At 45.2% G+C, this 17,599-nt stretch overlaps 1 protein-coding gene across 16 annotated transcripts in view; it reads left to right on the top strand.

Annotated features, from left to right (window-relative positions):
• Positions 1-17,599, top strand: part of SORBS1 (sorbin and SH3 domain containing 1) — a 262,686-nt gene that overhangs the window by 192,536 nt on the left and 52,551 nt on the right. For 10 of the 16 annotated variants that reach the window (XM_043518424.1, XM_043518418.1, XM_043518429.1 and 7 more), the window contains 4 exons: positions 1,061-1,108; positions 1,216-1,345; positions 9,076-9,190; positions 13,841-13,924. In XM_043518424.1, the coding sequence (XP_043374359.1) occupies positions 1,061-1,108; positions 1,216-1,345; positions 9,076-9,190; positions 13,841-13,924 (377 nt within the window). The remainder of the gene's footprint in view (positions 1-1,060; positions 1,109-1,215; positions 1,346-9,075; positions 9,191-13,840; positions 13,925-17,599) is intronic. The other 6 variants (XM_043518423.1, XM_043518422.1, XM_043518420.1 and 3 more) reach the window with 1 other exon arrangement.

The following is a 17,599-nucleotide window of genomic DNA, read 5'->3' as shown; positions in this document are numbered from 1 at the left end:
TTTGGTTTAACCTGTTGTTCTTCTGATGGCCTCATCCATTCTGTATTTCTAGTCACTGTCACACTACCCTTAATCCTTGACTTTTTTAGGTATTTCTTCTCAAGAACACCAATGTCCCTTTACCCACGGTTCTTTCTGCAGAATTCACTGTAATACATTTTCCTACGCTGTATCTCAGGCTTGTCCACATCTCCAAGACATATGCAAGACCTTGAGTTTGGATCATCAGCATGAAAGGAAGGATGGTCTTGGGGTGATGGCTTTAAACTGGGACTCAGGCACTGTGGGTTCAGTTCCTGACACTGACTTCCTCTGAGACTATGGGCACCTCATCTAGGACTTGTCCCAAAGCCTGCTGAAGACAAGCACAGTCTCTAAGTGCCTCAAATCCCCATGAATAAAATGGGAACGATGAGACTTCTTTTATCCACCCTTTTATGTGCCTGGCCTATTGAGAGTATACACTGTTTAGAGCAGGGACTATTTTTTGCTACAAGAACATGCAGCACCTAGCATGGTCCATGTTTGTTTTGTACCGAGCGCATTGCTGGTGCTCGAGGAATAATTTGTGTGTATTAATATATTTAAATTCACTATACTAGTTAATAGAGGCAGAGTGGTCCAGTGATTGGAGCATGTGACTGAGAGTCAAGAATTCCTGGATTGTATTTCCATCTCTGACTCACATATTACCTTAGGCAGGTCACTTAAGGTTTCAGTACCCCAGTTTGCCTTTCAGCTTTTGGTAACATTGGTATAATAATACCTACCTCCTCACAGAGGTTTTGTGACACTAAATGAACAAATGGTTGTAAAGCATTTTGAGACCCTCATAAAGAGGTGCTGAAGAAGTGGAAAGAATTTGTATTTACAGTTCACCGAAAAACTATTTTCTAAGTGTGACTTTCACTGCTTAGAATCCTCTCTTTGTCATGGGTGTTTGGCACATTACTATGAGATTAAGAGTAATGCGTGACCAAAAGAAAGCAGAGAGGCCTCGAACTTTGCTTCTTAGCAACACTTTCATCTCATTTGCAAACTGTTTTGTTTTGTTTTTCAGATGAAGATTCTGATTCTTACTCTCCTCATTATTCCTATTCTGAAGATAGTAAGTAACATTTCACATCCAACTTTATGCACATGAATTAACAGTAAGCATCACTCGTCTTGGCCTCCTGTGAAATTTACAAGATTTTTATATATGCCTTTTTGCAGCAAGAACCCAGCCCTCAGTGCCCCGGTCCAAGAGTGAGATGGACAACATTGACCCAGACAAGGTTGTTAAGAGATCTGCTACTCTGCCACTTCCAACTCGTACTTCGTCACTGAAATCCAGCCCAGAAAGGTAACCTGAACTAAGGGAGAAACTCAAAAGTTCTCATTAGGAGGGGACTCAGATGCAAAGCTTGGACCCAGATTTGGAGCTGAACTTTCCCCAGAGTCCAGGGCAGTTTGGATCTGGAGAATAGCAAGGGGTTGTGCTATTTCTCTGATAGGTATTGAAACCCTAATGTGTTCCTTCATCGTCCAAACCTACCCCCTCTGTTTGTCTGTCTCATTCATCTATCACCTCCATATCTTTTCATGTAGCTCAGGTCCGCTCTGGGGCAGGGACTGTTTCCTTTTGTACATGCCTATACAATGCCTAGCACAGCAAGTCCTGATCCTTAATTGTGGTTCCTAGGCACTATACTGTAATATAAATATTAACAAGTATCCAAAGTGTCTCTAAACCTCCTGGGTCTACAGAACTGAGTTGGAAGTCTCCTGAAAAAGGCCCTTCTAGAGCCAGTCTGGACTTGGAAATCCAGAGACACGTGAAAATGAAAGTAAAGGGCAGTATGGTCTAGCAGACAGGATTGGAATGCTGGACCTGCTTTCTATTCCTGGCTCTGCTGTGGGACCTTAGGCAAGTCTCTTCAACTCTTGTGCCTGTTTCCTCTCCAGTCCTTCATGTATCTTGTCTAAATTGTAAGCTCTCTGGGTCAAGGACTATCTCTTACTATTTATTTATAAAAAGAAAAGGAGTACTTGTGGCACCTTAGAGACTAACAAATTTATTAGAGCATAAGCTTTCGTGAGCTACAGCTCACTTCATCGGATGCATTTGGTGGAAAAAACAGAGGAGAGATTTATATACACACACACAGAGAACATGAAACAATGGGTTTATCATGCACACTGTAAGGAGACTAACAAATTTATTAGAGCATAAGCTTACATGAGCTACAGCTCACTTCATCGGATGAAGTGAGCTGTAGCTCATGTAAGCTTATGCTCTAATAAATTTGTTAGTCTCTAAGGTGCCACAAGTACTCCTTTTCTTTTTGCGAATACAGACTAACACGGCTGCTACTCTGAAAACTGTAAGGAGAGTGATCACTTAAGATAAGCCATCACCAGCAGCCCGGGGGGTGGGGGGTGGGGGGGGGGGAAGGAGGAAAACCTTTCATGGTGACAAGCAAGGTAGGCTAATTCCAGCAGTTAACAAGAATATCAGAGGAACAGTGGGGGGTGGGGTGGGGGGAGAAATGCCATGGGGAAATAGTTTTACTTTGTGTAATGACTCATCCATTCCCAGTCTCTATTCAAGCCTAAATTAATTGTATCCAGTTTGCAAATTAATTCCAATTCAGCAGTCTCTCGTTGGAGTCTGTTTTTGAAGCTTTTTTGTTGAAGCATAGCCACTCTTAGGTCTGTAATCGAGTGACCAGAGAGATTGGAGTGTTCTCCAACTGGTTTTTGAATGTTATAATTCTTGACGTCTGATTTGTGTCCATTCATTCTTTTACGTAGAGACTGTCCAGTTTGGCCAATGTACATGGCACAGGGGCATTGCTGGCACATGATGGCATATATCACATTGGTAGATGCGCAGATGAACGAACCTCTGATAGTGTGGCTGATATGATTAGGCCCTATGATGGTATCCCCTGAATAGATATGTGGACAGAGTTGGCAACGGGCTTTGTTGCAAGGATAGGTTCCTGGGTTAGTGGTTCTGTTGTGTGGTGTGTGGTTGCTGGTGAGTATTTGCTTCAGATTGGGGGGCTGTCTGTAAGCAAGGACTGGCCTGTCTCCCAAGATCTGTGAGAGTGATGGGTCGTCCTTCAGGATAGGTTGTAGATCCTTGATGATGCGTTGGAGAGGTTTTAGTTGGGGGCTGAAGGTGATGGCTAGTGGCGTTCTGTTGTTTTCTTGGTTGGGCCTGTCCTGTAGTAGTTGACTTCTGGGTACTCTTCTGGCTCTGTCAATCTGTTTCTTCACTTCAGCAGGTGGGTATTGTAGTTGTAGGAATGCATGATAGAGATCTTGTAGGTGTTTGTCTCTGTCTGAGGGGTTGGAGCAAATGCGGTTATATCGTAGCGCTTGGCTGTAGACAATGGATCGAGTGGTATGATCTGGATGAAAGCTAGAGGCATGTAGGTAGGAAGAGCGGTCAGTAGGTTTCCGATATAGGGTGGTGTTTATGTGACCATCGCTTATTAGCACCGTAGTGTCCAGGAAGTGGATCTCTTGTGTGGACTGATCCAGGCTGAGGTTGATGGTGGGACTAGACAAGCCATTTACAAAACACACTTTGCTTCTCTACAAAAGAAAAAGGACACTAAGCTATCTAAACTACTATATGCCACAACGGGCCACAACAATGGTTCCCGTAACCCACCCAGCAATATTGTTAATCTATCCAACTATACTCTTAGCCCAGCAGAAGAATCTGTCCTATCTCGGGGCCTCTCCTTTTGCCCCTCCACCCCCACGAACATGATACAGTTCTGTGGTGACCTAGAATCCTATTTTCGACGTCTCAGACTCAAGGAATATTTCCAACACACCTCTGACCAACATATTAACCCACAGAGACCTTCCTGCCAACACTACAAAAAGAAGGATTCTGGGTGGACTCCTCCTGAAGGTCGAAACAGCAGCCTGGATTTCTACATAGAGTGCTTCCGCCGACGTGCACGAGCTGAAATTCTGGAAAAGCAGCATCGCTTACCCCATAACCTCAGCCATGCAGAACACAGTGCCATCCACAGCCTCAGAAACAACTCTGACATCATAATCAAAAAGGCTGACAAAGGAGGTGCTGTCGTCATCATGAATAGGTCGGAGTATGAACAAGAGGCTACTAGGCAGCTCTCCAACACCACTTTCTACAAGCCATTACCCTCTGATCCCACTGAGAGTTACCAAAAGAAACTACAGCATTTGCTCAAGAAACTCCCTCAAAAAGCACAAGAACAAATCCGCACAGACACACCCCTAGAACCCCGACCTGGGGTATTCTGTCTGCTACCCAAGATCCATAAACCTGGAAATCCTGGACGCCCCATCATCTCAGGCATTGGCACCCTGACAGCAGGATTGTCTGGCTATGTAGACTCCCTCCTCAGGCCCTTCGTTACCAGCACTCCCAGCTATCTTCGAGACACCACTGACTTCCTGAGGAAACTACAGTCCATTGGTGATCTTCCTAAAAACACCATCCTAGCCACTATGGATGTAGAAGCCCTCTACACCAACATTCCACACAAAGATGGACTACAAGCCGTCAGGAACAGTATCCCCGATACTGTCACGGCTAACCTGGTGGCTGAACTTTGTGACTTTGTCCTCACCCATAACTATTTCACATTTGGTGACAATGTATACCTTCAAATCAGCGGCACTGCGATGGGTACCCGCATGGCCCCACAGTATGCCAACGTTTTTATGGCCGACTTAGAACAACGCTTCCTCAGCTCTCGTCCCCTAATGCCCCTACTCTACTTGCGCTACATTGATGACATCTTCATCATCTGGACCCATGGAAAAGAAGCTCTTGAGGAATTCCACCATGATTTCAACAATTTCCATCCCACCATCAACCTCAGCCTGCACCAGTCCACACAAGAGATCCACTTCCTGGACACTACGGTGCTAATAAGCGATGGTCACATAAACACCACCCTATATCGGAAACCTACTGACCGCTCTTCCTACCTACATGCCTTTAGCTTTCATCCAGATCATACCACTCGACCCATTGTCTACAGCCAAGCGCTACGGTATAACCGCATTTGCTCCAACCCCTCAGACAGAGACAAACACCTACAAGATCTCTATCATGCATTCCTACAACTACAATACCTACCTGCTGAAGTGAAGAAACAGATTGACAGAGCCAGAAGAGTACCCAGAAGTCACCTACTACAGGACAGGCCCAACCAAGAAAACAACAGAACGCCACTAGCCATCACCTTCAGCCCCCAACTAAAACCTCTCCAACGCATCATCAAGGATCTACAACCTATCCTGAAGGACGACCCATCACTCTCACAGATCTTGGGAGACAGGCCAGTCCTTGCTTACAGACAGCCCCCCAATCTGAAGCAAATACTCACCAGCAACCACACACCACACAACAGAACCACTAACCCAGGAACCTATCCTTGCAACAAAGCCCGTTGCCAACTCTGTCCACATATCTATTCAGGGGATACCATCAAAGGGCCTAATCACATCAGCCATACTATCAGAGGCTCGTTCACCTGCGCATCTACCAATGTGATATATGCCATCATGTGCCAGCAATGCCCCTCTGCCATGTACATTGGCCAAACTGGACAGTCTCTACGTAAAAGAATGAATGGACACAAATCAGACGTCAAGAATTATAACATTCAAAAACCAGTTGGAGAACACTTCAGTCTCTCTGGTCATTCGATCACAGACCTAAGAGTGGCTATACTTCAACAAAAAAGCTTCAAAAACAGACTCCAAGGAGAGACTGCTGAATTGGAATTAATTTGCAAACTGGATACAATTAACTTAGGCTTGAATAGAGACTGGGAATGGATGAGTCATTACACAAAGTAAAACTATTTCCCCATGTTATTTCTCCCCCCCACCACACCCCCCACTGTTCCTCTGATATTCTTGTTAACTGCTGGAATTAGCCTACCTTGCTTGTCACCATGAAAGGTTTTCCTCCTTTCCCCACCCTGCCGCTGGTGATGGCTTATCTTAAGTGATCACTCTCCTTACAGTGTGTATGATAAACCCATTGTTTCATGTTCTCTGTGTGTGTATATAAATCTCTCCTCTGTTTTTTCCACCAAATGCATCCGATGAAGTGAGCTGTAGCTCACGAAAGCTTATGCTCTAATAAATTTGTTAGTCTCTAAGGTGCCACAAGTACTCCTTTTCTTTTTGCGAATACAGACTGACACGGCTGCTACTCTGAAACCTATTTATTTATACAGCACCTAGCACATTGGGGCCTCTGAAGCCCTGCTTGAAATGCAGATCATCATCATTGTGGGGAGCATGGGTTTGGATTTATTTCAGGGCTTGGCAAAATTTGTTTGGGAAATGGGTCTTGCTGACTCTCAATCAGGTAATCAGCCCTGGAAGCCCAGTTCAACACACTGCAAAGTCAATGGGATTTTCAGGTCCTAGTTAGCATCAGATACTGTTTTCACTCCTGCTTTTTAACCATGCGTGTAGAAGCTCACTGTAATAATAACAAATGCATTTACTGAACAGAAGGTGGGGAGAAAGCAAAATAGGCTATGAATATTTTATGCAATGATTAATTCAACCAGCTTTTAAAACCCTCTGCTCCCACTTCCTCTCAGTGGTTCACACTGGCTTCAAATGAGCAGTTCCATAGTCTGTTTGCTAACAGAGAAAGCACCTAAGGGCACATGACTAGAAGACGATGTTCTCTGACAGATATGATCCTCCGAGCATAGCAATTAAAAGGGAAGTACTGTAGCTTCCTGGTAAAATTCTTGTGAATCAAAAGATTAGACTAATTAGTGCTTTACATTATTGGGTAACAAAACCAGCTGGACTCCGCTGGGGAGAACATTTCCTAGGGTTGGAAGTGCTAAAACAATCAAGTCTGTTCTACGCTGTGGAAATTAGACTGGTTGAAGCCCCTAGAATATTTATAAAACACTCTACAAATGGCTAATAACTGGCCAGAACAAGCAACCTTTCACCAGCAGGTTTAGTTCTGGTTAATGCTTAACCAGTCCAGTGTGAACCACGAGAGTACCAGTAGAGATGCACACAAACTGAAATGGTTCAGTTTAGCTCTCTCTTCACTGTCTCACAGCACACTGGTGGCCTTGCAAAACCTGCCAGAATTCACTACTTCTGGGAATTGTGGGATAGGTTCCCAGAGTGCATTGCAACTGAGATGGTCTGGACAGTGCTAGTGTGGATGTTGCACAGAACTTAAACCATTTCAGGTGGCTAGTGTTGTCTGAACCATTTGTACTTACAAGCCAGTTCAGTACAACCACATCAGATCTCTAGTACAGATGAGCCCTTAGAACCTCCCAGCCGAAGAAAGATGGGCCCAGATCACAGACTTCAGCCCCAGTTCCACCCTTACCCAAAATTCAGGCAGAGTGTGGAGGGATGTTCTAGTCTCAGAGGCTGACTTAAGAGTTCGAGCCTAGATTCAGTTCAAAGTCGGGGGGGTGTTGGAATTCCGCAGGACTATTTCTAAGGTACTTCCAGTAAGGAAAGAAGTGTGAGTTTGGCAATTTATGGAAAAGAATTGCCAGAAACCTTTACTGTCCTTTCAAGTGATTTTTAGCAGCTGACACATGTACACAAATTTAATTCTGGCTGCTATTAAAAAACAAACCCAAACCCATCTGACCTGTTCCTCTTGCCGCAAGTTTCCTGCTTTAGGCTATGTCTACACTACACAGCTTTTCGTGACACAGCTGAGGCACTAAAAGGCATGCAGTGTAGCTGCTGTTTGTCAGCAGGAGAGAGCTTTCCTGTCGACAGGTTTCAGAGTAGCAGCCTTGTTAGTCTGTATTCGCAAAAAGAAAAGGAGTACTTGTGGCACCTTAGAGACTAACAAATTTATTAGAGCATAAGCTTTCGTGAGCTACAGCTCACTTCATCGGATGCATTTGGTGGAAAAAACAGAGGAGAGATTTATATACACACACACAGAGAACATGAAACAATGGGTTTATCATACACACTGTAAGGAGAGTGATCACTTAAGATAAGCCATCACCAACAGCAGGGGGGGGAAGGAGGAAAACCTTTCATGGTGACAAGCAGGTAGGCTAATTCCAGCAGTTAACAAGAATATCAGAGGAACAGTGGGGGGTGGGGTGGGAGGGAGAAATACCATGGGGAAATAGTTTTACTTTGTGTAATGACTCATCCATTCCCAGTCTCTATTCAAGCCTAAGTTAATTGTATCCAGTTTGCAAATTAATTCCAATTCAGCAGTCTCTCGTTGGAGTCTGTTTTTGAAGCTTTTTTGTTGAAGTATAGCCACTCTTACAGACCTAAGAGTGGCTATACTTCAACAAAAAAGCTTCAAAAACAGACTCCAACGAGAGACTGCTGAATTGGAATTAATTTGCAAACTGGATACAATTAATTTAGGCTTGAATAGAGACTGGGAATGGATGAGTCATTACACAAAGTAAAACTATTTCCCCATGGTATTTCTCCCTCCCACCCCACCCCCCACTGTTCCTCTGATATTCTTGTTAACTGCTGGAATTAGCCTACCTGCTTGTCACCATGAAAGGTTTTCCTCCTTCCCCCCCCTGCTGTTGGTGATGGCTTATCTTAAGTGATCACTCTCCTTACAGTGTGTATGATAAACCCATTGTTTCATGTTCTCTGTGTGTGTGTATATAAATCTCTCCTCTGTTTTTTCCACCAAATGCATCCGATGAAGTGAGCTGTAGCTCACGAAAGCTTATGCTCTAATAAATTTGTTAGTCTCTAAGGTGCCACAAGTACTCCTTTTCTTTTTCCTGTCGACAAAAAGCTTCCACCCCCAATGAGCAGTGGTAGCTTTGTCGGCAGTTCACACAGGTGCTTTTTGTCGACAAAACTTTTCTCTCTTGTGGGGAGGAGGTTTAACATCTCTGAACGACAAAACTTTTGTCATTCAGTTGCCAGTGTAGACAAAGCCATAGATTTAAAAATTCCCTGATTAAACGCAGATTAACTGGGGAAAGAGCTTGTCCAAAGAATACACTCATTTTCATGGCAATAGCAGAGTTCTGGGCTAATTAGCTTCTCTTTCCTCAGGAATGATTGGGAACCCCCAGACAAGAAAGTGGATACCAGAAAATACCGGGCAGAGCCAAAGAGCATTTATGACTACCAGCCAGGAAAGTCCTCTGTTTTGGATAATGAAAAGATGGTAATGTTCCTTTTATCCTGCTCCGTGATTTGGGCCTATGTTTACAGTATGCTCCACAAATGCTTGTGTATTTCCATTCAGATAAGTTTCCTTACACTTATATCGCCTACGTTATGCCATTCCCATATATTTTGTTTTGCAAATGTTTGAGTAACTACTTACTTCTTTACTAGTAAATTCTTTGAGTAACATCGTCATTCCACTAAAGGCAGATCCTGGGGAGCTGAGAGGGGCCTTTCCTTGTGGATATGTTGTTTTCTGTGTTAAGTATAAAGAAAAGGAGTACTTGTGGCACCTTAAAGACTAACAAATTTATTTGAGCATAAGCTTTCGTCAGCTACAGAATACAGACTGACACGGCTGCTACTCTGAAACCTGTGTTAAGTATGGCTCACTAACCCTAGTTTGTAATCTGTGTTTGACTCCATGGCCTGTCTCTGGTTTTCAAAATGTGCTTATTTCTAATGCACAGCAATAGTTTATTCCATAGCGTTTGAGGCAGCAGGCCGACTAGTGTTCAAAGTTTCTTTTGTTCTGAGGTCAGCAGCTTTAAAGAAGTTAACAGTAAATTTCATACTGTGTTAGTGTAATCATGGACGTGCTAAAAAATATGGAGGTGTTTTTTATTAAGTGAATATTTTGGTACCTAAAGTTGTGATTGTTTTTTGAGGGGTATTTATTTGAAAGCACAGTTTAAAGTGCTGATTGTTTGTGAGACTCACAGTATAAGTCTGGGGCCATGTTTTCATTAACGCTTTGGAGCAGGATTGAGGAGCTGTACAGAGCGAACAGTCACTTTTACTTTAAGATACAGTTGTGACAGGCAATTTAAAAGCAACAGAAGTATGTGGCTAAACTGCTGAATAATATGTTTAGGAGTCTGACTCAGAGTTTTTCCCTGTTCAGTATTTGCTTTCAAGTAACATAAGGCCCATTATTTTATCCTGGGACTAATTCTTCTTTCAAACCAGTGTAACACTATCAATTTCAATTAAGTTACTCTTGGTCCAGGCCCAATCCAATGTCTGTTGAAATCAGTGACATCCTTGCCGTGACTTCAATGGGCATTGGATGCAGTACACTGATGCAAGTGAGAGGCAAATCAGGCCACTAGTTTGGGTATAATAGGAAGGGTCATTCCTACTGTTCTGGCTGGAGCAAGAACCCCTTGATTTGAACAGGAATTTTGCCTAAGGACTACAGGCTTAGGCTCTGTGATTTAAAGCCTGATTCATCAAAGCGCTTAAGCCCATGCTTAATTCCCACTCCAGTCAATGGGACTGTTCACATGCTTAAAATTAAGCCTGTGCTTTAAAATGTTGCTGAATCAGAGTCTAAAAACCAGAAAGAGGGACAATCACCAAAGCAGCTGGAAAGACTTCTGCACAATTAAGTAAAGAGTAAGGTGAGTTTTGAGAGTGACACTCCTGACCATTTTTCTTTTTTTACCAGTGTCATTTCAAACTAAAGATCACAGAGGACAGGTGCTGAAATATAAAATGGGACTAAAGTGCCTGTTGATTGATTGTGCTCTGTGTCAGAATCCTTTTTCTCTAGCGTGTCTAAATATGATAGTGATATGTAGACCTTGTTTTGTGTTGTTGAGGGAAACTAAAAAACCAGTAGAAGGGTTATGTGAAGATAATTTGCAGTCTATTAATAGATTGCAATTGCTGTGCCATATTCAAAGCAATAGCTACTGGGGCCTGATCCAAAGTTCTGGCCATCAATGCAAAGATTCTCATTGAATTCAATGGTCTTTTGATCAGTTCCACTGTAAAATTTACTATGCGACAAGCTCAAAACTTTTTGGGAGTCAATACATAATGTATAGAAACAGAGGCATTGCATCTGTTTGGACTGCAGTTAATGGCAGTACCTTTCTCCAATCCCTTGTGGTTTAACTAGGCTTACTCTATACCCTTGGGAATTAACCTCTTTTTGTGGTGACTTCACCAGGTGACACAAAAAGTTTAACCATTTAACTTTCAGATACAAGTGTTTCCCTGTCTCCCTCCCCCCATGGGGTCAGATAGTCCCATGTGGGGGTTGTTTTGGGTAGCAGCCAGCTTAGGACAGGAGATAATAAAATTGGAAGCATAAGAAGAATAAGCGCAAAGGGTTGGCACTAAACTGCGAAGAATTGCTTGGTTTTGGCTATTGTGATTGGCACAGAGGGCTGAGGGCCAGGCATTTCTTATTTCTGGCCCTAGCCCTGACAGAACTCTGTCCTTAGCCATATCCCGTTAGGATAAATCAGGTTCTCTACTTTCTGAGGTTTTCTCCGCCAGGACCCAAATTGTGGAAGTGCATCCGACAATCACCACCTTCTGTGAAAAGAGCCATCCAGTGGTCTTGAGAACAGCACTGGGAGCTAGAAACTCCTGGGTTTTAAATCCATCTCTGACACACCATTCTTTTGTGGTCTTGGGCAATTCACTTCATGACTCTTCCTCACTTTTCCCACCCCTGTAAACTGGGGATGATAATACTTACTCACCTACTGTACACCACAGAGCTGTAATAGATAAAGAGTCAAAGTCAGCCTTGGCATACATGTCCACAACTCCTGACTGACTCACTTCAGTGGAAGCTGGATCCACTTATGCAAGGGCTGAGTTGGTTAATTGATTTTTAAAGTCCTTTGAAGATGCCTACCGGTGAAATTTGTCTAAGTGCTCAGTATTACAGTGGGCAAAAATCATTTGCATCTCATTTCAATGAGTTACTGTACAAACAACTTAATTTTAGGGGAGGAGTCTGGACTGCACCTCAGTAGACAAACTGCACAGAAGGTATAGCCCAGGAGGAGAGAGGGACCAGGGTGGCTTTATGCCAACTTTTTGCCTTTCAGATTTTTGGCTGCTGAGGGAGCTGAAATGGCCACTAGTATAAGCAGCCTTGGGTCTGCTCTAACTTATGGAAGCCTCCCCAGTGTTGCCTACAGGATGCACAGCAGTCCGGAGTCACTTGTAGCGTTCAGTGCCATGGAAAAACTCCCTCCTGCAGTCTGACTCTGACACATCTGCACTAGCACTATCGGGCAGAGTGGACAGCACTGGGCTACTTATATTGACTCCTGTGATGGCCCCTATACACCACAACAGTAGCATATAGAGCAGGCGTGGGCAAACTACAGCCTGTGAGCCATTTTAAGCCAGCCTGCGAGCCGTACCACGCGGCTTGGCCCTGCTGCAGCACTCCGGCTGGGGCGCTGGGTTGGGGCTGCACCACCCGGCTCGGCCCTGGTCTGGCGCTCCTGCCAAGCCACAGGGTCGGGGCCACACCACGTGGCTCCCAGAAGCCGCAGCATGGCCCCGCTCCGGCTCCTATGCACTACAATGGGAGCTGCAGGGGTGGTGCCTGCAGATGGGGCAGCGTGCAGAGTCGCCTGACCGCACCTCTGCGTATGAGCTGGAGAAGGGACATGCCACTGCTTCCGGGAACCGCTTAAGGTAAGCACCGCTTGGAGCCTGCATCCCCTGAGTCTCTCCCCATGCCTCAACCCCCTGCCCCAGCCCTGATCCCCTTCCCGCTCTCCAAACCCCACGATCCCAGCTCAGAGCACTCTCCTGCACCCCAAACCTCTCATCCCCAGCCCCACCCCAGAGCCCGCACCTCAACCCCAATTTTGTGAGCATTCATGGCCCGCCATACAATTTCTATTCCCTGATGTGGCCCTCGGGCCAAAAAGTTTGCCCACCCCTGATATTCAGGCTGAGGTGGGGGCCTCCATGTCTTGCTGCAATGACTATAAGTTTATAATACACTTAGGTCCACTTAAATTAAAGGCTAGATCCATTTAAATCAAATTTAACCAGATCTATCTTCGTAACCTAGAGCACTGGATTTGTTCTCTCACATCACCAAAAATACAGTTACGCAAGTTCAAGTTGTTTTGTTAAAATAGATTTTAGGCATGAAAGAGAGCTTTCTTTTCAGCTGTGCTGTTACCTGTCCTGTCTGGTTTTTCCTTCATTTTAGTTTTGTGTGATTCTCTAACATTTATTTGTGAATAAGCAAAGTATATTGTCTTCCTATTCATCCCCTTTGAGATCTTTCAGAAGTGTGCTCTCTCTAACTGTGTCCTCTTTGATTTAGAATGCCATCTCTCACTCTGTTTGCTGTGTATGGACCACAGTTTCTCACATATCCATGTGCTGTTAAAGATGCAGTATGTTTAATGCTCTGGGGCTCAACAATAGATAATTTGCATTTTTCAACCTTTTTTTTTTTTTGGCCAAATGAAAATTCAAAAAAAATTATAGGCTTAACCTTGAACCTGAGAGAGCTTTTAACAGTAGGAGCAAGGGACTGCAAATTAGGAGTCCTGAGGTCCTTTCCCAGCTCTTCCACTGACTTGCTATGTGATCTTGAGCAAATCACTTAACCTCTATCTGCCTCAGTTTCTCCATCTAAAAATTGAACTAGTTCTCTCCCAGGGGTGCTGTAAGGTTTAATAAATGATTGTAAAACATTCAGAGATCCTTGAATGGAAGGTATTGTAGAAGTACTAAATTATTTGGCTAACTAGCCACATTATTCAATTGAAAACATTGAGACTGCATCTCTAACAGTCCCTTTCCTATGTATTCTTTGCATAATGTTATCCTTCTCTTTCTTTCATTCCCTTATCACCAACTCCTTTAGACTCGGGATATAAGCCCAGAAGAGATAGATTTAAAGAATGAACCTTGGTATAAATTCTTTTCGGAATTGGAGTTTGGGAAACCGGTAAGTTTGCTAGCTGCAATGATTGATAAAGTCAACCTGCATTTTGTAATGATGCTGTTGCAACTCTACTCTAGTTCCTAGAGTCTCAATGAGACAGCTCTTCCAGATTCATAGAATCATAGATTATCAGGGTTGGAAGGGACCTCAGGAGGTCATCTAGTCCAACCCCCTGCTCAAAGCAGGACCAATCCCCAACTAAATCATCCCAGCCAGGGTTTTATCAAGCCTGATATTAAAAACTTCTAAGGAAGGAGATTCCACAACCTCCCTAGGTAATGCATTCCAGTGTTTCACCACCCTCCTAGTGAGAAAGTTTTTCCTAATATCCAACCTAAACCTCCCCCACTGCAACTTGAGACCATTACTCCTCATTCTGTCATCTGCTACCACTTAGAACAGTCTAGGTCCAACCTCTTTGGAACCCCCTTTCAGGTAGTTGAAAACAGCTATCAAATCCCCCCTCATTCTTCTCTTCCGCAGACTAAACAATCCCAGTTCCCTCAGCCTCTCCTCATAAGTCATGTGTTCCAGTCCCCTAATCATTTTTGTTGCCCTCTGCTGGATGTTTTCCAATTTTTCCACATCCTTCTTGTAGTGTGGGGCCCAAAACTGGACACAGTACTCTAGATGAGGCCTCACCAATGTTGAATAGAGGGGAATGATCACTTCCCTCGATCTGCTGGCAATGCCCCTACTTATACATCCCAAAATGCTATTGGCCTTCTTGGCAACAGCGGCACACTGTTGACCAGCTTCTCGTCCACCATAACTCCTAGGTCTTTTTCTGCAGAACTGCTGCCTAGCCATTCGGTCCCTTGTCTGTAGCGGTGCATGGGATTCTTCTGTCCTAAGTGCAGGACTCTGCAGTTGTCCTTGTTGAACCTCATCAGATTTCTTTTGGCCCAATCCTCCAATTTGTCTAGGTCACTCTAGACCCTATCCCTATCCTCCAGCATATCTACCTCTCCCCACAGTTTAATGTCATCTGCGAATTTGCTGAGCGTGCAATTAATCCCATAATCAAGGTAATTGATAAAGATGTTGAACAAAACTGGCCCCAGGATCGACCCCTGGGGCATTCTGCTTGATACTGGCTGCCAACAAGACATCGAGCCATTGATCACTACCCGTTGAGCTGGACAATCTAGCCAGCTTTCTGTCCACCTTATAGTCCATTCATTCAATCCATATTTATTTAACTAGCTGGCAAGAATACTGTGGGAGACTGTATCAAAAACTTTGCTAAAGTCGAGATATATCACATCCACCACTTTCCCCATATCCACAGAGCCAGTTATCTCCTCATAGAAGGCAATCAGGTTGGTCAGGCATGACTTGCCCTTGGTAAATCCATGTTGACTGTTCCTGATGACCTTCCTCTCCTCCAAAGGCTTCAAAATGGATCCCTTGAGGTCCTGCTCCATGATTTTGCCCGGGACTGAAGTGAGGCTGACCGGTCTATAGTTTCCCCGGGTTCCCTTTCTTCTCTTTTTTAAAGATGGGCACTATATTTTTCTTTTTCCAATCATCCAGGACCTCTCCCGATCACCACGAATTTTCAAAGATAATGGCCAGTGGCTCTGCAATCACATCAGCCAACTCCCTCAGCATCCTTGGGTGCATTAGATCTGGCCCATGGATTTGTGCATGTCCAGCTTTTCTAAATAGTCCTTAACCTGTTCTTTCACCACTGAGGGCTGGTCACCTCCTCCCCATACTGTGTTGCCCAGTGCAGCAACTCCAATTGTCTTGGGTCTTCCTGATTACACCCTGCATGCTCTAGCAATATTTTTATACTCCTCCCTAGTCATCTGTACAAATTTCCACTTCTTGTAAGCTTCCTTTTTGAGTTTAAGCTCACCGAAGATTTCACTGTTAACCAAGCTGGTCGTCTGCCATATTTGCTATTCTTTCTGCATATCGGGATGGTTTGTTCCTGCGCCCTCAATATGGCTTCTTTAAAGTACAGCCAGCTCTTTTGGAATCCTTTCCCCCTCATATTAGCTTTCCAGGGGATCCTGCCCATCAGTTCCCTGAGGGAGTCAAAGTCTGCTTTTCTGAAGTCCAGAGTCCATATTTTGCTGCTCTCCTTTCTTCCTTTTGTCAGGATCCTGAACTCAACCATCTCATGGTCACTGCTGCCCAGGTTGCCACCTTGCTTGCCACAAGGCTGTGAGGAGCCTGTGTCTGCCAACAGATGTTGGTAGCAGACACTTGGCTATACAAACAATACGGCCTTTAGGGCAGGGGTGAGAAACCTTTTTTCTATCAGGTGTTGTGGGCCACACACAGCCCCGCAGGGATGGGGGTGGAGGCTTGGGGCTTCCCTCTGCAGCGGGGTGAGCTACTGCTCACAGCTCTGAGGCTCAGGATTTCCCCTACACTCCAGAGTGGGGCCAGAAATGAAGGGTTTAGGGTGCGGGAGGGGGTGAGGGCTCTGGCTCAGGGGCGGGGCTCTGGGATGGGGCTGGGGAAGAGGGGCTTTGGGTGAAGGAGGGGGCTCAGGGGTGGGGCATGGGGTTGGGGTGCGGGAGGAGATTCGGGGTGCAGGCTCTGGGAGGGTGTTAGGGTGCGGGAGGGGGTTCCAACCTGGGGCAGAGGGGTTGCAGTGCAGGCTCCGGATGGGCAGCGCTTACCTCAGGCAATTCGCGGTCAATGGCGCAGCGGGGCTAAGGCAGGCTCCCTGCCTGCCCTGGCTCTGTGCTGCTCCTGGAAGTGGATGGCATGTCCGGCCCCTAGGCGGAGGGGCCAGGGGACTGCGCAATGCACACTGCCCATACCCGCAGGCGCCGCCCCCGCAGCTCCCATTGGCTGTGGTTCCCGGCCAATAGGAGCTTTTGAGCCAGCGTTGAGGTACTGCATATTTGTCCTCTCTTCAGTCACATTCCTTAAAATTGGCTTAAATCAAAGGTTAACATCTAAAAGAAAACAATGATGTTAGACCTTGCTCAAAGCAGCAGAAATGAGAGGGGATGTTTCTTCAACATTCGTATTTGTGTCCTTAGTCATGCAGCCATGTCCTCTCCACCTGTCCAGCCTCTGAGAGGGGATTCCCAGACTAGAATAGTGTTCCAAGCAGAAACATATGTTCTTCTTCGAGTGCTTGTTCAAGTCCATTCCATGTCATGTCATGTCAGCATGTGGTATCCATGGAGCTGGCCCTATTGCCCCCTGGAGGCCACTGGCCCCTCGCCATCTCAGGTCCTTCTTACCACCCGTGATGGTTGCTGGAACAGTGTTCTCTTGCTTTGGCAAGCCTTCTCCAATGGTTTACTGAACTCTTCTTCGTAGTTAGTAAGTGTTAGTTCTTGTTAGTTTGTTGGTCCCCTTAAGGTATGTTGTTCCCGGAACGGAGCATGCCCCAGTCCCAAGGCCTCAAACCATGTGCTGCCTGTGGTAAGCCCATGCCAGAGAGCTATTCCCACTCCAACTACCTGGGGGAGGCTCACTTCAGAGACAAGTGCAGAATCTGCTGGGCCTTCAGGCTGCACACTCAGAAAGAAAAGGACATCAGGTTGAAAGTCCTGCTGATGGAAGCTGCGCTTAGACTGGTCTCCGAGGTGAGTCGGTCGGACTCAGCACCAAGCACATTTGCCTCAGTGCGTAGTGCTCCTCCGGCATGGTGTGCCCCTCGACACCGTTCAATATCCCCGCCGCAGAGGAAGCAGCACAAGA

This window comes from Dermochelys coriacea, chromosome 7 (genome assembly GCF_009764565.3).
Source record: "Dermochelys coriacea isolate rDerCor1 chromosome 7, rDerCor1.pri.v4, whole genome shotgun sequence".
Lineage (NCBI taxonomy): Eukaryota > Metazoa > Chordata > Testudines > Dermochelyidae > Dermochelys > Dermochelys coriacea.
The sequence above is the reverse complement of the archived record's forward strand: the minus strand, read 5'-3'. Positions and strand labels throughout refer to the sequence as shown.